The sequence below is a fragment of the Helianthus annuus genome, chromosome 17, assembly GCF_002127325.2.
Source record: "Helianthus annuus cultivar XRQ/B chromosome 17, HanXRQr2.0-SUNRISE, whole genome shotgun sequence".
NCBI lineage: Eukaryota > Viridiplantae > Streptophyta > Magnoliopsida > Asterales > Asteraceae > Helianthus > Helianthus annuus.
In genome coordinates this window covers 32031541-32051882 of record NC_035449.2, presented here as the reverse complement: position 1 = coordinate 32051882, position 20342 = coordinate 32031541, and the positions used below count along the sequence as shown (strand labels likewise).

Sequence of the window (20342 nt, the reverse complement as noted above, 5' to 3'; positions counted from 1 at the left end):
ATGTCAACAATCTATGGTGATTTGATCACTATATAAAGCCATGAAGTTGCAACTCATTCTTCACACCTTCAATCTGCATTTGTGAAGACTTCTGGAGCTCCAAAGCAGAACCAAGCCATCCCTAGTCGTGCATAGGACTTTGGTAAGCACCCTTAACCTTTCTTAGTTAAGTTTTTGCTTAGTTATAGCTTAAAAGTCAAACCGTCGTAATTAACGGTTGACTTAACGGTTAACCACAAATGGTCCAGTGATTAGCCGAATCAAAGGTAGTTATATGTTGGTAATTATGTGGGCTTTAAACCCTTAAAAGGGCACCCCCTGATTCCCACTCTAACTAGTTCAAATGTCGAGTCAAACTTGCTTAGAAAAAGTCAACAGAATGCTAACTTTCGATTTTATGCATAATCAGTAATGTAGATGGTGTGTAACCTGTTTTGACACTCATAAAACATGATAATAAGTATTATAATTGGTCTAAGCTTGTTTGATCCGACCATTTACTATTTTGACCCGGTTCGGAACCGAAAGTCGCAAAGCTTTGACTTTTGCTTTGACTTCAGTTCTGACCCGTTATGGTATGATTTAGATATGCCTTAGGACTCTCTTAGGACCAGGTTACATGATGGTACAACCCTCTGTGACCGGTTCGTTGTTTGTCCGAGTCTTTTGCACATTTCCGTTAAACGCCTAAAAGTTGACCATAACGCCCTTCTCACTTTAATACAAGAATTTTGGACATGTGAAAGGAAAATAACCTTAGTTACTGATTTCTAAGCATGTCCCTAAAATTTCACGTCAATCCGAGGTCTAGAATAGGAGTTATGCTAAATAGCGCAATTACGGAAACTTTAGTAATTAATCGGCGCAATTAGCATAAACCCTATCTAAACCCAAATTTCGATACCAAACCTTTTACACAATGATGTAAAATAATATTTTGAGATTTTTAAAGATTTTTAATTATTTTTAACCTGCACATAACCTGCGGTTATGGCATCGATTCGGTAAATACCGAATATACCCTTTTCGGACATAACTTGAGTTCTACATGGTATTTTGACCCGATTCCAGTTGCTACTGATTTCAAATAATAAATAGAGTATTTTGGACTTTGTAAACTGTTCGGAAAACTCAGATTCCCTGTAGAACTCGGAAATCTCTTTTATAACCTTTAAAAAGACCGAAATACCCCTTCGGTGCGTATATTGGATTTAAACTCATTACGGGCATTATGGAAGGTATCCTACTGATACCACAACCTCTTTAGAGTATATTAACTTAGGAAACTTGTGTAGGACTCTTACGGCTACCCGTTACGCCTTTTGCGCGCACGGTTCGGTTTATGTAACTAGTTTATATAAACTAGCCGAAACGGGTCAAACCTTATCGTTTTTACTTCAAAATCCAGAGTGTGGTTATTATACTCATATAAAACAAGTCTTCAAACTTGTTGGGTCCAAACCACATCCCATTCCCGGTTTTCGCCTTTCACGCGATTAAACAGTAATTATCCTTTGAAACTGATCGGTCTAAGCTAAGGCTAAATTAAAGACCCGTTAGGATTCTAATAGGTTGTTATAAACCTTCGTTCCAGAATAGGAGACCAGTAGAAGATACTTGCGTTTGTTTATTGAGGTTATTACTTGCTCAGGTAAATACTTTTAACTTATTTTTCGTTATACGGGCTTGGGTTACGGTATATAAAAATACCGCTTGGTCGGGCAATTGACCCCAACTCATTAGTAGTTGGGTATTATCAATGTGACCCGTTTAAAAATTTGTTTTGTTGGCTTTACGCCTTTGGGAGCTTAATGACCATGTCCCGGATATCCTTGGCATCATTTTACGAAATGGCCACGACCTCGACACACGGGTGTAGGCGTACACCCGACAATGTGTCTATATTTATAAAGGTATAATCGTTGGTTTTCCCGCCACGGCTTTATGCTTTGTGGCGTGTCTATTAACCTTAAACCCGGCACGACCCGGGCGACCGAACGCATAGTAAACATGTAATTCTTTTACAAGATTTAATTGATAAATTATCCCAAGTTATAAAGAGTTTGTGCCTTGTGCATTCAAATCAATTTTATTAAACCTTTTTACAAAAGTGTCGGTTGAATGTATTTACCAGTGTAAACTGACGTATTTTTCCCAAAAAGATTAAATGCATGTTCTGTACGAAATAGGCTGGCCACTCCTTAGCATCGTTAGAGTCTCGCAAGCTTGGGATGCCACTATCTGTTGAACCATATTTCTATTTTTATTTTGATCCCCTGTGGATTTATTTCGACTACTTGTGATACTTGGATATTACATTCGATGGTTGAAATATATCAATCTTTATGCTTCCGCTGTGCATTTAAATATTGTGTGGTTTGACTATATTGTTGCCAACTACGTCACGGTAATCCCCCACCGGGCCCACCGGTGAAACACGTGGAAATCGGGGTGTGACACCAACCCAAGCCCCATACCCCATGGCCTTAATGTTAATGATAGCGAAAGTGAGGAAACTATATTTGGATAGTAGAAAATATAATAATATGCCAACATTAACCCGTCAGAATAATCTATTATCAGATAAAATCAGACACGTTACCTTTGAACAAGAAAATGTCACAATAAATATTAGTAGTGGTACAAAATTTTATGTTCCTATGACAAATCCTAAAACAAATAACAGATCATATTATTATGAATGACTATACAAACTTCAATATTTATTTCGTATTTTGTATGCATATTACTCTATATTATATATATACTTAAATCATATTATGAACATATTTTTTTTATTTCACATTATAATTATGATTCACCCCGTGTATTACACGGGACAATAACCTAGTTATAGATATATAATACAACTTGAGTGCTACACTAACGTTTTGTCTTTTTATATAAAAAAAACCCTTTCAAGTTTCAAATTCATTTCTTACACTATATAATATACGTCTTTAACCAATAATTTATTTTCTCTTATAACTTCCGTTCGTTGGGTTTTTTACAAAAACTAGATACACGATAAAAACTTTGTTGCCGATTCCCACATAAAAACATAGTACTAGTATTGGTACTATTAGAACCGTTACAGATATTCATTTACTATGGTTTTCAGTCAATGTAAAACATGTGTCGACATCTTTTTTTACTTATCACGACTTTATTTTGTAAGTTTTCTTTTTCGGTTGTTATCATAGGCGGACCTTTTAAGGCGCAAGGGGGTGCACCCGCCCGACCAATGTTTAGGTTAGTAGTGTAATTTTTCTGATTTTTCGTCATAAATTTTTAAAATTATATAGGTCCACCCCTGCCAATTATTTTGCCTAAAAATTCTATGGCCCTACCAAGTTTATTGTCCAAAAAAATTATACATATTTTCATATTGAGTTAAATATAACGTGAAAAATGAGGCTATTAGTAATTTTTATAATTGTTTTTGAACTTGAAGTGAATTTAAATAAGGTTTGAAACTAGTTTTTATATAAATGAAACTTAAGGGTTCAAATTTAGTTTTTATATATGTAGGAACGAATCATTTGAATGAATGAAGATTATTTAGTTTTATTTAGAGTTATTATTGTTTGACCCGGCCCGAACATATAACCCGAAATCTAGCGACAGAAATTTTTTTTTGGTCCCATTACTTTCTGCCCCTGCGGAACTTTTGGTCAAGCTCCGCCACTAGTTACTATATCAAGTGTTGGTACCGAATTGATATGTTAATGGACCGAACCAATACCGACCAAATTCGCGTTATCAGTGTTATTTTCACCCCTACGTATACGTTTATGTTTAGAATTTATAAAAAATCAGGTACCCACCGATTCCAAATAATTCATTTGTTTCATCTCAACACAAAATATGCGGGGTGTTTAGCTTAGCTTTTTAAAACAACTTATTGGTTTTTTTGAAAAAGACAATAAGTCAAAATAATGTTTAGATAAGGGAAAAGAACTTTTTGAAACAACTTTTTGTATAAGGTGAAAAAACCATTTTGAAAAGCTAAGAAACCTTGACTTTTTGAAACTCCTTTTCACTTTTCATGAAATGTTACATTTTCCCACATCATCAAAAGTTCATCTAAACACTTTTTTAAGAGTGAATTGCAAGTTTTGTCCTTTATCTTTATACCCAATTGCAGGCGCTATCCTTTATCTTTAAAATTGACGAGTTTTGTACTTAATGTTTTAAAATCCTGCATGTTATGTCCTTTAACCCTAACCTAGTTTATTTTTTCTGTTAAATCTGATCATGTGACTTGCAAATGAGGACAAATCTGTCTTTTTACCTTGCTATTAAAAAAAACCTTAAAAGAAAAAAAAAATTATATATTTACTGCACATCTTTCTCACTCTAAGAAAACCCCTCTTTTCCTCCCTATTCTCTCTCTGTACCAATTCAATCACTTCTTCCACCACCACAACCTTCTTTCACCACCATAACAACCAAATCCGGCCAAAAAGAAGCACACACCATTTCACAGATATGATAACGGTAACGGCCACTTTCATCAGGTCCCGTCTCTCTCTCTCTCTCTCTCTCTCTCTCTCACACACACAGATCTGAAATCGCAGGTCGGAGATGTTTAGAATGACCGGAAATCACAGATCTCTCTCTCTCGGAACGACCTAAAAGAACCACTACGGCGGCCGGACTTGAATCAACCTCCGATTATCTTTCTCTCTCTTGGAACGACCAAGAACTGTGACGGCCGGAGACTCGTTGATAACTCTGTTGATTTCTATTAGATTTAGCCTAATTCAATTATGTGTATAAGAAGTTCATTATTTTGTAAAGTAATTGAAATGATCTTTATTTTGAGTTTTTCAAAAAGTCATAGCATGGACAATTAGGGCTTGAAGGTTAGTATTCTGTTGAAATTAGTAGAATTTAAGAACAAAAGAATTTTGCTGTGAAGAAATAGTTGACAAATCATTCGTCCGTGTAAAGCAATATAAGAGTCAACATCAATTGCTTTATTTTTTTTAACAGCAAGTTTTGATTGCTCTGGTACTTGCATAGTTTGTTGCTTTCTTGTTGCAGAGATCTTCTTTACAAACCCATTTTTCTAGGTAGGAAATGCTAGCAACAATAATGGATTCTATGATTTTTCAAGATGGTGGCAGGTAGCATGGGTGGTGGTGGCGGTTAGTAGTGATGGTGGTGGCGGTAGTGTGAGAGAGAGAGAGGAAGGTAGAGAGACAAAGGGATTTGTTATATATACATACAATATACGTATATACTATATTAATCTTTGTTTAATTTGTTAAATTATTTTTAAATAAAAAGGTAAAAAGACTAAAATGCCCTTATGTAATTTGAGTTAACAGAAAAATTTAACTAGGTTAGGGTTAAAGGACATAACATGCAGGAATTTAAAACATGAAGTACAAAACTCGTCAATTTTAAAGATAAAGGACAGCGCCTGCAATTGGGCATAAAGATAAAGGACAAAACTTGCAATTCACTCCTTTTTTAAAACAACTTCGAGACTTTTTGAATGGTTAAGTGCTGAACCAGTAAGAGGTCTGAACCATTAAGTGCTGAACCAGTAAGAGGTTTGAACCATTAAGAACCTTATAATGCTTAACCGTTCAGAGGCAAATGTTTGACCAATTTAGATTAGAGGTCTTAACCATTCAGACTCTGTATCATGGGCGGACTTAGCCTTTAGCCAGGGTGGGCAGCCGCACCCCTTGAAAAAAATTTAGTGTATATTTTAGGCAAAAAACCTGACCGCACTAGGGCTGTAAACGAGCCGAGTCGAGCCGAGCTAGACCCAGCTCGAGCTCGGCTCGAACTCGAATCGAGCTGGCTCGGCTCGAGCTCGAATTTGAAATCGAGCTGAGATTTGAGGCTCGAGCTCGACTCGATTAGAATTCGAGCTAGCTCGGCTCGGCTCGATCTAGCTCGAACTAACAAAGAACTGCAAAATTTAATACTTAAAAACCCTTAAAATGAATTTCTTCATAGACTAAGGGCTATAATTGCCATTTAATTTAACCATATGGCTAACTATGCAAATATAAATAGTTAATTCATTTTGTACATTGTCTTTACCTTCTTTTATAGAGGAGATTCTCCATTAGGGTATGTTTGGTATGTGGTAATGGAATAGATGAGAGAATGGAATGGACGAGGTAATGGAATGGACAACGGAATGAAATGGATCATTCCATTCCATTGTGATGTTTGGTTACTCATATGTGAATAGAATGAATTATTACTTTGTACAATTTGATAAACAAAAAAAGATGAAGTAACAAAACACAACTGTATTAAAAACGACAAAAATATAATTGACTCAATAATAATAATAATAATAATAATAATAATAATAATAATAATAATAATAATAATAATAATAATATATTAATGATAAAAAATTAGTAATAGATTTTTCATATATATTAATATTAGTATGAATATTAATAAATATAAATACAAATAAAAGTATAATAATAATAATAATAATAATAATAATAATAACAACATATTTCTTTCCATTCCTTGAGGGAATGGAAAAAAAACACCTACATACCAAGCAATGTGGGACAAAAAAAAAATAAAGGATGTAAACCTTATCGAGCCAGCTCACGAGCTCACGAGCCGAGCCAGGCCAAGCTCGAGCTCGGCTCGTTTACAAATCGAGCCGAGCCGAGCTGGCTCGTTTACAACCGAGCCAATTTCGAGCCGAGCTTTCTTCGAACTTTTTTCGAGCGAGCTGCGAGCCACGAGTTTTTTGAACACCCCTAGACCGCACCCCTTGAAAATATGGTTGAACACCTCATCCGCACCCCCAGCAAAAAGTTTCTAGGTCCGCCACTGCTCTGTATAAATCTTAACCATTCAGATGCAAATGTCTGAATCATTCAGACATCTGCTTGTGAAACAAATAGTCTAAACCATTAAGTATTGAACCAGTTTCTAAACCATTAAAAATCTCATTAAAAAGTAAACAAACAGTCATTATTAATTTATTAACTTTTCCCACCTCATAACCTTATTCAAACACTTTTTTAAACACTCCTTACGAATAAGTCACAAGAAGTTCTGAGTTGAATAATCAAATCCCAAACATCCCCTTATTTTATCCTTTACACACATTCTTCGCTCACTTTTGCCGCTGAGTGTAAACCGTAAAAAGGTTAGGTTCCTTGATACTTCAACTCAACTCAACTCATGTATCTTCTTCTTTTGATCAGTTTTGTTGTTATTTATCTGGTTTGTGAGGTGTTTCATGCCTTCTGATGTCATTTTAACTAAGATTATTTTCTTTGAATTTGTTTGTTTATATACATTTGGGTATTTTAGGGCTTACAAACATAATTTGTTAATAAGAGTTTGCTTGTCCGTTGGATTATAAATGGATACGTAGGGGGTGTTTGGATGCATGGTTAGAAAGTTATAATGTGACACTAAATGTATAAAAGTTAAGGCTACAATACAAAGTGTTGGAGGAGATGATTTTAAACTTTTAAATGTGTGTGTGTGTGTGTGTTTTTTTTTTTTTGAAGTTGTTATGATCACTTTGATGGTGTTGAGTGTTTCCGGATCTAAACAAGTGATGGATAAATAAAGTGTAAAATCAGTTTATATGTTTGAATAAACACAAAAAATGAGTTTAATCGCGTAACATGGGAAAACCGAATTACTACGAAGCTTAGCCGCGCCAATGTGTAAACTATTTTAAATCCATGTTCACAGTTTGCAGTATTGATCCAGCATAAACAACCTGAAATGAAAGGTAAACGTTTGTCTAAAGTTCAACGATTGCCTAAAGCTCGACAATTGGATAGAATCTCTACACTTCCTCGAGCCATAGTAGAAACCATCCTTTGTCTTTTACCAGTTGAAGAAGCAGCTAGGACAAGTATCCTCTCAAGGGAATGGAGGTACAAATGGACCACTATTCCTAAACTTGAGTTTTATTGGCGTACTGTCTTCAAAAGAACAACCGAAGAGATTGATTGGAAGCCAATATCCAGATTAGAAATTGCAAAGAGTGACAAGGACACCAGGTGTAAACTTTTCTATGCTATACACCAAGTTTTGTTACTGTGCCAGGGTCCAATCATTGAGTTCACCCTTTCAATGGCCGCACTCGCAGGTCACGCTCTTTTTGAAATCAATCAGATAATACATCATTTGTCGAGGAATCATACCGTCAAGAAATTAACCCTTGACTTCGGTTATTACGGTACACGTGCTACACGTGGTTTACCCTTATCTATCTTCTCGTTGCATCACCTAACGGACCTATATCTTCGTAATTGTGATATCAACCATAAACCTATAATCGGCGAGTTTGGTAGCCTTACAAGCTTATCCATAGAATCATACTTGGGTAACATAAGTATCTCCAAAAAAAGTCTTCTACATCTTTTATCTAATTGTCCATCACTTAAGAGATTGTGTCTGGTAAGTTCATACTTGTATATCCATTCTCATGGGCTTGGTTTTAAATTGCGTGATGCGCTCCGATGCGTTTGGTCTAAAAATCTGATGCGTGAAGCGCGATGCGAGCGCATCACGTATGTGATGCGCTCTTTATAAAAAAATATTAAAAAAATTATTTATACATAAAAACTTGTGAAAATATACTTGAAGTAAAACAAATGACGCAATAAGAAGATAAGAGTTGTGCTTTTTGGTTCAAATCAAGCATACTAAGATATTAATTATTGAAAAAACCGAACCCAGTTCATAAAATCTCGAAAAAAAATAAGAAACAATATTGCGTGCATCAGAGCGCATTATGCGATGAGCGCATCATGCGAAATGCGCGCAATATACTCGCATCACGTAAACGCAACGCATCAGTTGTGACGATGCGCTCTCGTCAGCGCGTCGGGCGCATCACGCATTATGCGCGCATTTTAAAACCAAGCTCATGGGATTTCAAAATTTATCTCAATATTCTAAGTAGATGCAGCTTATACGTGAAGAAAGTTTTCATGGTTATGAAAAACCCAGCATTATGGAGCTATTCAAGTGTTTACCTGTGATTGAACATCTTACTATCTGGGCTCGTATCATTTCGGTAATCCTCACATTATATATTATTTAAAGATAAAAATTAATGTATTGCTTGTTAATCGCTGTTTTGGCCAATGTTTGAAGATGTTAGTTCAAGCCTCAGTTCCTAAAGAGCCTCCACCCTTGCTAATCCACCTCAAATACCTTTGTATCGAAGAAGTGGATTTTGCTGACGACTATGGATTGACTTTTCTTGCTGTATTGATCAAATGTTCCCCGAACTTGGAGAAACTTAAGATAGTGGTAAATATTGCAAGCTTATCTTGTATCCTATTAATTTTGATTATGATGCCAAAATTCACTTACATGACTCATGTTGTAGAGTGATACCAAAGATCATTGTGATGAGAGAGAATCCGTTAAACTGAGAGAATATTCGCATGTTTGGTTAGAGCATCTGAATGAATTGGAGATTAAATATTTCACAAACAAAAAGCAGGAGATGGAGTTTGTAAAGTTTATCTTAGCCAAGTCACCCAATCTGAAGAAGGCGACATTGCAAACAATAATGATTTTCAAGAGTGAAGTGATGGAGATGTTAAAAATTCTCTTAAGTTCCCCACGCGCATCGCCTGTTGAAATCTTTGTTGAGAATCTCTGCCAATACCATTATGGTTAGATCACCCAACTTTCTCTAGAACTGATGTTGAGCTTTATTATGATAAGCTTTGTATGTTGCTACTTGTTTTCCTTAAAACACAAAATTCTGGTTGGCTGAAAACTTACCTGATGTTAAAGACTTAGAAAACAAGCATTCCGTGTATAAAATGTGGCCTTGTTAAAAAAAGATGTTGGGTTTTAATTAATTTTGTTCTTCATGCATCATTTTTCTGAGTTTGTGTCATGACAGTTACCAATTACTTAGCTTAATTAAAGAATGTTGCATTTGTATGCATCGAAGGTCAAACCATATGTTTCGGAGTTGGTTTTTGGTAAGTTCGACCATCGCTATTAGAATAGTCATAGTATAGAGAGAAGAACGGAAGCAACATTGATCAACGGCTGTGATATGGGAAGAGAATAAGTAACAAGTGTTTGTCGGAGTTTGCTTACTCCGTTAAGCAACAGTTTATTACACCACTCTGAATGAATCTGCAAACTCAGTATTTTGCCTTGGTTTTAACGTAAAACTGGGAACCAAACAAAAAACCGAACTGAAAACCGAATATGTAACTCAGTTTGGTTTCCTCCGTTTTGTAATAAACTAAATTATTAATGGGTTGTACACAGAGAAAAATCCATGGCCCAATACATGTAACTCAGGTTCTTCGGTTTTAACCAAATTGAGTCATCTAAAACCAAAAATCAGATAGAACACGAATTACCTAATTCGGTTTTGGTTTAAAACCAAACAGAAAACCGGATAGATAATTCGGTTGATTGGTTCGGTTTTAAATGGTTTTGCTTCGCTTCGGTTTTGGTTTAAAACCAAATATTGAACACCCCTCCCTACTTGACTAGTTTTGGATCTCCAACTAAAACAACAATGCTCAAAGACATGCATCTTTGCCCTGTTTGCTTATTGAATTCAGACAACGACAAATAAGACTACACAAAGTGGTGGGCAATGGTGGGCAAGGGTAAGGGGCAAAGTCCTGCCATGTAGACGTCACGAAGACCTTGGGGGCTTTGTCATCTACATCAAAAAAGTGCTAAGGTGATGAAAGGCAAAGGGACTAAAAAGTCAAGTGGATAAAGTTGGTGAAGAGCCCCACACACCTGGATAAAGTTCGTGTAAAAAATGTCGCCTTACTAAAAAGATTGTAGGATTCTTATCAACTTTGTCCTTAGGCATCATTTTCACCTATTTTTATGAGGTCTTGTTGTAAGAATTATCTGATGGTCAAAAATAGTAGGTTAACTAAAGAATTCGAATTTTTGTTTTTAAGCAGTGTTTAACCTGCACGCATTACAGCATGCTAAACCGCAAAAAAAAATAATAATAATAACATCCTCAAAACAGGGTGTTGAAGGAGACGGTTTTAATGTGCTAGTTAATTTGTTTTATATTTATTTGTTTAGAACTATTAAAATTTTTACATTGCTTGATTCTTTCAAACGAATACCTAAATAAAATTTCCAAAAAGACGGTAAAAATCAACTAGTAATGGATTTTAATAATCCCAACTACTAGCCGTTGGCCGGCAACACTGCAAAAATAACCAGTGTTGGTCTCATCTTTTGTAACACCCCGCAAATATAAAACTTTATATTGAAATTATAAAGTATAAAATAATCAAAAAAATAAACTAACTAGGAATAAATAACCTAGTTAGTCATAAGTCTAGTTAAAACAAGAAACTTAGTTGAAAACATGGAAAAATCTAACTTAATAATAGATGGGGGACCGAAGTTGTCAAGTGTGAAACTTTAATTATTAAAACAAAATAAAAATACCAAACACACACTTTAAGTGTGTGTGTTGGTCGTACAAAACACAGGGGACGACCAAGAACCCCCCATCAAACCCTAGCTCATCTAAATTGCTCAAATTGAAGACCAAACTCGAATCCAAATCGAAAATCAAGCATAGAATAGTGATCCTCATCACAAGGGGGTTACAAGGTATGTAAAATTTGATGAAAACTCTCAACTCGAAATTCTCATGAAATTGGGAAAATCTGAATTGTATGGTTGCATGTTTGTTTTATGATGAACTAGGAACAATATAGAGTCTAGGGACAAACCCTAGACAAATACAAGTTGAAATCATGTGAAATTTTAGTAAAATCCATGAACAACCTTGTAGGTGATAAGTGGGTTTTGTAGAACTTGATAAATACTAGGAAATTGGGTGTTGTTCTAGTGTAATTTGACAATGGTAAAGTGACTTCAGGATTTTAGAAGTTAACAATTGTGTAAAAAGGGTTGATTGATGTGAATTTTGGGTTAGATGATAAGCTAGGGATTTGCTATATAATCATGTAAAATTCTGCCCTTAAAGTGTTTGTTGAAATGCCTCAAAGAAGGCTCGAAATTGAAATCTAAAGTAAGATGCATGATTGTGATGATTTGACAAAATTATGCGATATATGGTTGAAAAGGAGTTCTAAACAAGTCGTGATTGAACTCTACAGGAAAAGATACCGGAGCGTCGAGTGGACAAGCCGGTGGCGATTCACGTTGAAGGGCGTGCACTAAAGGTACGTAACTTCGGTTTCGTTACGTTATGCATAAACAATAGTCTTAGAAATGTTAATGAAATTGTAGTGTCAATTGCGAGTTTGGTATGTCATAGAAGTGACGAAGTTCACTCGACAAACCAAACGGGTCAAAATAGTTAATTAGAAATGTTGGTTGATAATATTGTTTAATTAGTCATGTATGGAAAATAAATAAAGTGATGTAACTCACTAGATAAAGAAACAAGTTGAAATAAGGGTCGAAATGGTAGTGTTCGAAGTGACTTAAACGTCACTCATTAAAGTTGAGTTATAAAAGCGTAAAACATGGAATGGACGTGATACGCTAAGATTGACAAGCCCGGGAATGGGTAATTGTGGTTAGAAACCAATGTTGATAATTTATGTAAGTATGTAACTTGTTTCGTTACATTACGATAATTTGATATTGTAGTTATTCAAAGTTGGGTTTTAGAATAAGGATTTGTATTAGTTAAGGTGGTGATGATCACTACTTAATTGAACGGTCAAAACTAGATTAGAAAACGTTTGGTTATTATTGAAATGGAGAACTCCATAAATCGACCAAACGGGTCAAATAAATGTGTGTTTAATCAATACTAAGAAATTATTGAGAAATCCCTTGGAGATTGTAGATCATAAGAGCGTAAACAATGAAATTGGTAATGAAATGCCAATGATCGTAAGCCCCGGAAGAAGGGTAAAACAAGCCTAGTGGTCATAAAAAATATTGATGATAGTTTTAGTGCAAAACTAGACGGGTCGAACAAATATATATTAGGGATTTATAAACTTTCAGCCCGTAAACCAAATTTTCGGTATGATAGTCGTAATAGACACGTCGATAATTAAATTACAGACGTATAGGAAAAAGAATCACCTAAAACGGACAACCGAGCGGAAAGTTATGGTCATTTTAGTCCAAAATCTGAATTTTCCGGAACTGGCAGCAAATGCAGGTCACAGAACCGAACCTGCTGGAAAAACGTTCCTCCCGCGCCACGCGGCAGGATTCTTCAGTTGTTCCGCGACACGCGACAATTGCCGCGATACGCGACATATGGAATGGAACCTGCCGCGACACGCGGCAGGATACTTTTCTAAAATTTTATTTTATTTTCATATTTCGATGTCGGAACTTGATTGTATGTACTAAATAAATGTCAGGGCTAATGTTTTTCATTGGTTTTGACCCTAGGTGACAATGGGGATCTTACGGATGGCGATCAAGCAAGTTTTTGAAGAACCGAACACACTTTTGAAGCTTCTGCGTTATCTAACTTTAATAGACAATATTTTGGGATGTAAACAAGTTGCTAAACAACTTATGAATATTTGAATTAGTCGGTTGTTGACTAATGTTCTGTTACTTTGGATCTTATGTTTTAAATTGGACGTCTTCTTTAAAAAAAATCATAAGAATTATTATTAAATTCAAATACTAATTAGACGGGTGTTACAAGTTGGTAATCAGAGCTCAAGGTTGTCAACAAAGTGTTCGGTTCAAGCTTGATCGATCGTCCGGTAAGGATTAATTATTTATTTCAGTAGATGTTATCCTATGTAAGAAAAAGAGGTGGAAATTAATGTGCACGGGAAGAGTGCGTTAATACACTCAAACCCGGAAGGTGCATTGAATGAGAACGGTCAAAGCAAGTTACGAACTTGACTAAACCGAAGCAAACAAAGTTATGTTATAAATGAGATGTTTAATAATTGATGTAAACGGTATGAAATACGTGAAAAGTGTATGGGAAGAGTGTATAAATACGCTCGAACCTGGGAAATACACTAAGTAAGAATGGTAAGGCAAGATATGTACTTGACCAAACCGGAAAAGAATAACACATTACTTATGATTAAGCGAGTGTGATATAAATTTCCGTATAATAAGATAGAAATGAATTAAATAATTATTGATTAACCATTATGGATGTTTCAGTTAAAGAAATGTCTGGAGTAACCGGAGATGATTCGACATCTCAATTGACTGAACAAATGAAAGCTAAGATTTCCGAGGTAGTCGGAAAAACTCTAGAAAATAGTCTATCACATTATATTGATTGAATACAAACCACAATCATGCCAATGGTGGACGATATGATGGCTAAATTGAAAGACAGTATATTACAAGAAATATAAGAAAGGAGGGTGTTGGATATGAATCCAAGTTCCGTAAAGAAATCCAAGTCTAATAAAGCTCCCAAGAGAAGAGTTACAAAAAGTGTGTTACATCAGTGCAAATTTTGTGGAAAAATTCACAAGGGCACATGTGGTAAGCCAAGACATAAGAAGTTTAAACGTCCAGAGAGGCTTGGAACCAAAGATGCAACCGACACAATGTCTGATGCTCAGAAGTCAAGGACAAGGTCGTTTTATATAACAGCCACAGAGGCTAAAGCTGAATCTGATGTCATTTCAGGTATGTTTCTTGTTAATTTATTTTAACACAAATTTTATTCGATGCAAGTGCGAATTATAGTTGCGTAAGGGCATATATGAGTAATGAATTGGGAAAATTATGTAAAAGAAATACCTACATAAATGTGTGTATATATGTAGATAAGAAAATAAATAATGGTGAGCATGTGAAGCCGAGACAAAAAGTAATCCCGATGAAAATTGCAATGGGAAGGAGTGCGCGTACACTCGAACCCGGGAACTTAATGAAGTGAATAAACGTTGAAATGGGAAGGAGTGTAATTACGCCCGAACCCGGAAATTGCAACAATAATAAACAACGAAGACAAGATTATAGACTTCGCCGAACTAAATAAAACGCGTAGGAGCGTCATTTACATCAACAAACGATGTAGATAAATTTTATGCAACGATAAACAATAGTAAAATTAAATGAATTAGTTTTGTTATTGTTACAATAGGATTAAGGTTAAAGATGAGAAATTAAGACTAGGACCGAGAATATCCGCGAAAAAGAAGTTAAATGGATGATACGTATTATTCGCTCCTATGAATAATAAAGTATCAATAAATGCAAATTTAGAAACTTGGTTATGGGTGACCATCCAAGTAATACATTATTAATCAAATCCTCATGAGGAAGAAAGGTGATCGCAGTGATGGATGTGATTATATAAAAGCCTAGCAAAATAAACTTTATGAAAATGTTAGAATAAGAACGGGTAAACCCCAAAAGTCGTATGACCATAACAGTGGTTTTACTAAATAAGACTTAAGAAATGGGCCTTCGGAACATTAGTAAAAGAAACAGACCTAAAGGTCGCTAACGACAGAAAGGTGGTGTTCGGATCAAATAAGCAAAATACTTGATAATAAAGGTAAATGGAAGCCGGATGACGGGAGTGTGTTACATTAAAGTAATAAGCCCAAGGGAAGGGATACGAATTAAGGTAAATAAAAGTATAAACCAACAAACAAGAATGTTAGGGAGTAGGAGTAAAGTTGACTATCATAAGCAAGGAAGCACACACGGACAAGTCAAACAAAAAGAAGGAAATAATAAAAGACTTGGTAGAATAAGGGCGACGGAATACGCTAATACTACTGAATAAATCAAAACCAAGTCTTAATACATGCCGAAATGGCTGCTTTAATAATAACTTCGGTAAAATACCCGATAGATGAATAGGAATACGGATCTATACGTAAACCAAGAGACGGTGGCGCAGACTAAAAGTCAAAAGACTTGGATTAAGAGTTATGACTAAAAGACGATAAAATTTTACAAAAACAGAAATTTTGATAGTTATGTTTAACTATTTCTATGTGGACGGGCTGAATAAAGTATAATACTCAATAGTCCAAGTAATCGCAAAATGAATAATGGAAGCGTGAAATATTAATGAACCTGTGTGATAGGTCGTAAAAGAGTATAGAAAGGAAAATGCAAACCAGTGAAACAGAAGTGTTAAAACATGATGATAAAGAACCCGGGTAATGGGTTGAAAAGGAGTAGGGGCATAAACCAAATAACGGAACGAGTAGGATAAACAGTCGTGAAAACGATGTAAGAAGTCATAGAGTCGGAAAGATAATCCGAAAGAAAATGAGTGTAGCCTTAGACTTCGGTTAAGGTCAAATGGATTTCAAAATAAAAAAAAATAATATATATATATATATATATATATATAAATTATTCAAAACGTAAAAGGGGGTGCCCTGACACCATATGTATATATATATATATATATATAATTAAATAAAGACACGAGTAGAAGGTGATCTACGGGATCACTATAACTTTCGGGTTATAAACAATATAAAGGTCTACGGGACCAAAATGACCCTTGGGTCACAAATACACAGAAACAAACTAACAGGTCCCACCTTAAAAAAAAAGGGGGTGAAGATCTAATAAAATATCCTACGAGGCTAAGTGAAGGAACCTACGGGTCGATAATATAAAGCGTGGGAACCAGTTATGATTCCTCGCGTAGTATAAAAATAGAAAAGAATAAGTTCTTGTCGTCGACTCCTAGATATGAGTTATTGACATAAGTTGAAGAGATAAACGTTAAACTAAAATTCAGTTTTAATAAGAGACAATGTTTAACGGATATGAATATTATGATACAAATTAGGAAATAGTTAATAATAAAGGATATAGGTCTTAACACCGATAGGTGTAAGACATGATGCGATACGTTAGAAAGAGGATTTTGAAAATGAAAAGTTTATGAAAAAACTTAAACATGACATGAGCGCAAAGAGTGATGTGGAATATAATCATGTTGTAGCGTGAGTTACGGAATAGGAGATCATAAACTCACGTAAGTCCTAATATAGCAAAGGGATATACCCAAATTAACGGGACATGAGGGGACAGTAACTAGCCAGTCTAGCTGATAAGTTCATCAAAAGTCAAAATAGTGTCGTGAATTATATAAAACACTTGTCAATGTAGAGCAGTATGGAATAAGCATATTGGCAAACTCATACTATTGGGTAATCAAGTGGTAATCGAGACAAATAGGCGACAAGATAAGAAATGCGGGACACAAGTTACGGTCCGTGAGGATTTACACATAAAAGACGCATGCGTCAAGGCAAAGGATAACTTTTGGGTAAAAGAAAGAATGCCTTGAAAACGAAACTGGGATGGTTAGGTCCAAACCAAAGGACTACTTAAAGAAGGTTTCGGGGACGAAACCCTTTTTAAGGGGGTGGACTTGTAACACCCCGAAAATATAAAACTTTATACTGAAATTATAAAGTATAAAATAATCAAAAAAATAAACTAACTAGGAATAAATAACCTAGTTAGTCATAAGTCTAGTTAAAACAAGAAACTTAGTTGAAAACATGGAAAAATCTAACTTAATAATAGATGGGGGACCGAAGTTGTCAAGTGTGAAACTTTAATTATTAAAACAAAATAAAAATACCAAACACACACTTTAAGTGTGTGTGTTGGTCGTACAAAACACAGGGGACGACCAAGAACCCCCCATCAAACCCTAGCTCATCTAAATTGCTCAAATTGAAGACCAAACTCGAATCCAAATCGAAAATCAAGCATAGAATAGTGATCCTCATCACAAGGGGGTTACAAGGTATGTAAAATTTGATGAAAACTCTCAACTCGAAATTCTCATGAAATTGGGAAAATCTGAATTGTATGGTTGCATGTTTGTTTTATGATGAACTAGGAACAATATAGAGTCTAGGGACAAACCCTAGACAAATACAAGTTGAAATCATGTGAAATTTTAGTAAAATCCATGAACAACCTTGTAGGTGATAAGTGGGTTTTGTAGAACTTGATAAATACTAGGAAATTGGGTGTTGTTCTAGTGTAATTTGACAATGGTAAAGTGACTTCAGGATTTTAGAAGTTAACAATTGTGTAAAAAGGGTTGATTGATGTGAATTTTGGGTTAGATGATAAGCTAGGGATTTGCTATATAATCATGTAAAATTCTGCCCTTAAAGTGTTTGTTGAAATGCCTCAAAGAAGGCTCGAAATTGAAATCTAAAGTAAGATGCATGATTGTGATGATTTGACAAAATTATGCGATATATGGTTGAAAAGGAGTTCTAAACAAGTCGTGATTGAACTCTACAGGAAAAGATACCGGAGCGTCGAGTGGACAAGCCGGTGGCGATTCACGTTGAAGGGCGTGCACTAAAGGTACGTAACTTCGGTTTCGTTACGTTATGCATAAACAATAGTCTTAGAAATGTTAATGAAATTGTAGTGTCAATTGCGAGTTTGGTATGTCATAGAAGTGACGAAGTTCACTCGACAAACCAAACGGGTCAAAATAGTTAATTAGAAATGTTGGTTGATAATATTGTTTAATTAGTCATGTATGGAAAATAAATAAAGTGATGTAACTCACTAGATAAAGAAACAAGTTGAAATAAGGGTCGAAATGGTAGTGTTCGAAGTGACTTAAACGTCACTCATTAAAGTTGAGTTATAAAAGCGTAAAACATGGAATGGACGTGATACGCTAAGATTGACAAGCCCGGGAATGGGTAATTGTGGTTAGAAACCAATGTTGATAATTTATGTAAGTATGTAACTTGTTTCGTTACATTACGATAATTTGATATTGTAGTTATTCAAAGTTGGGTTTTAGAATAAGGATTTGTATTAGTTAAGGTGGTGATGATCACTACTTAATTGAACGGTCAAAACTAGATTAGAAAACGTTTGGTTATTATTGAAATGGAGAACTCCATAAATCGACCAAACGGGTCAAATAAATGTGTGTTTAATCAATACTAAGAAATTATTGAGAAATCCCTTGGAGATTGTAGATCATAAGAGCGTAAACCATGGAATTGGTAATGAAATGCCAATGATCGTAAGCCCCGGAAGAAGGGTAAAACAAGCCTAGTGGTCATAAAAAATATTGATGATAGTTTTAGTGCAAAACTAGACGGGTCGAACAAATATATATTAGGGATTTATAAACTTTCAGCCCGTAAACCAAATTTCCGGTATGATAGTCGTAATAGATACGTCGGTAATTAAATTACAGACGTATAGGAAAAAGAATCACCTAAAACGGACAACCGAGCGGAAAGTTATGGTCATTTTAGTCCAAAATCTGAATTTTCCGGAACTGGCAGCAAATGCAGGTCACAGAACCGAACCTGCTGGAAAAACGTTCCTCCCGCGCCACGCGGCAGGATTCTTCAGTTGTTCCGCGACACACGACAATTGCCGCGATACGCGACATATGGAATGGAACCTGCCGCGACACGCGGCAGGATACTTTTCTAAAATTTTATTTTATTTTCATATTTCGATGTCGGAACTTGATTGTATGTACTAGATAAATGTTAGGGCTAATGTTTTTCACTGGTTTTGACCCTATGTGACAATGGGGATCTTACGGATGGCGATCAAGCAAGTTTTTGAAGAACCGAACACACTTTTGAAGCTTCCCGTTATCTAACGTTAATAGACAATATTTTGGGATGTAAACAAGTTGTTAAACAACTTATGAATATTTGAATTAGTCGGTTGTTGACTAATGTTCTGTTACTTTGGATCTTATGTTTTAAATTGGACGTCTTCTTAAAAAAAAAATATCATAAGAATTATTATTAAATTCAAATAGTAATTAGACGGGTGTTACATCTTTTCACATATTGTAAACCAATAAATCTTTACTAACGGAATCTTAATTTTTTTGTCTCCTTTTCCTTTTCCGTTAGCAAATATCCATTAGCTTACAATATGTGAAAATATAACACCATCACTAATTTATGAAGTTTAGATTATTAAAAGAGTTAATTACACAAATGGGTCCTGTGGTTTATACCTAATTTCGCCTTTGGGTACTAACTCTTTTTTTAACATGTTTAGGTTCTATGGTTTCAATTTTGTAACACCTTTGGGTACTAACACCAAAATTAGTTAATTAATGACTAAAATACCCTTGCATTTTTTTAAGTTTATCAATGTAACACATTCGGGTACTAACACCTAATTTTATTTAAGTTTAAATCAATTTTATAAAATCTATTTTTTTTATTTTCATCTTTTTATTATATCTCTTAATTAACATAAAGTCTATTTATTTTTTTATTTTCATATTTTTATTAAATTTTTTATTTAACATAAAATCTACTTGTTACACCAGTATTTTTTTAAATAGATTTTTTAAATAAAATCTACTAGCTATATAGTTTTATGTAAATTAAATTTTCTTACTA

General features: G+C 34.9%; 1 protein-coding gene and 2 long non-coding RNA genes across 4 annotated transcripts; all 3 read left to right on the top strand.

Moving 5' to 3' along the window:
- The first annotated feature begins 4369 nt into the window (after positions 1-4369).
- On the top strand, positions 4370-4995 carry LOC110921838. Its single transcript, XR_002582681.2, has 2 exons — positions 4370-4520; positions 4581-4995. It is a non-coding gene; the product is annotated as an uncharacterized LOC110921838 (long non-coding RNA).
- A 3904-nt stretch (positions 4996-8899) lies between these two features.
- LOC110924093 lies at positions 8900-9833 on the top strand. Its single transcript, XM_035986818.1, has 3 exons — positions 8900-9049; positions 9130-9288; positions 9368-9833. Exons 1-3 carry the CDS (start codon positions 8936-8938, stop codon positions 9662-9664), a joined length of 570 nt encoding a protein of 189 aa, XP_035842711.1. The 5' UTR covers positions 8900-8935; the 3' UTR covers positions 9665-9833.
- Positions 9834-11480: 1647 nt separating this feature from the next.
- LOC110925712 lies at positions 11481-19639 on the top strand. 2 transcript variants are annotated; one of them, XR_004886534.1, is made up of 5 exons: positions 11481-11610; positions 12123-12188; positions 14131-14610; positions 18235-18300; positions 19251-19639. It is a non-coding gene; the product is annotated as an uncharacterized LOC110925712 (long non-coding RNA). The 2 variants fall into 2 exon arrangements; XR_002584685.2 differs by lacking the exons at positions 14131-14610; positions 18235-18300; positions 19251-19639 and adding an exon at positions 13387-13627.
- Positions 19640-20342: the final 703 nt, after the last annotated feature.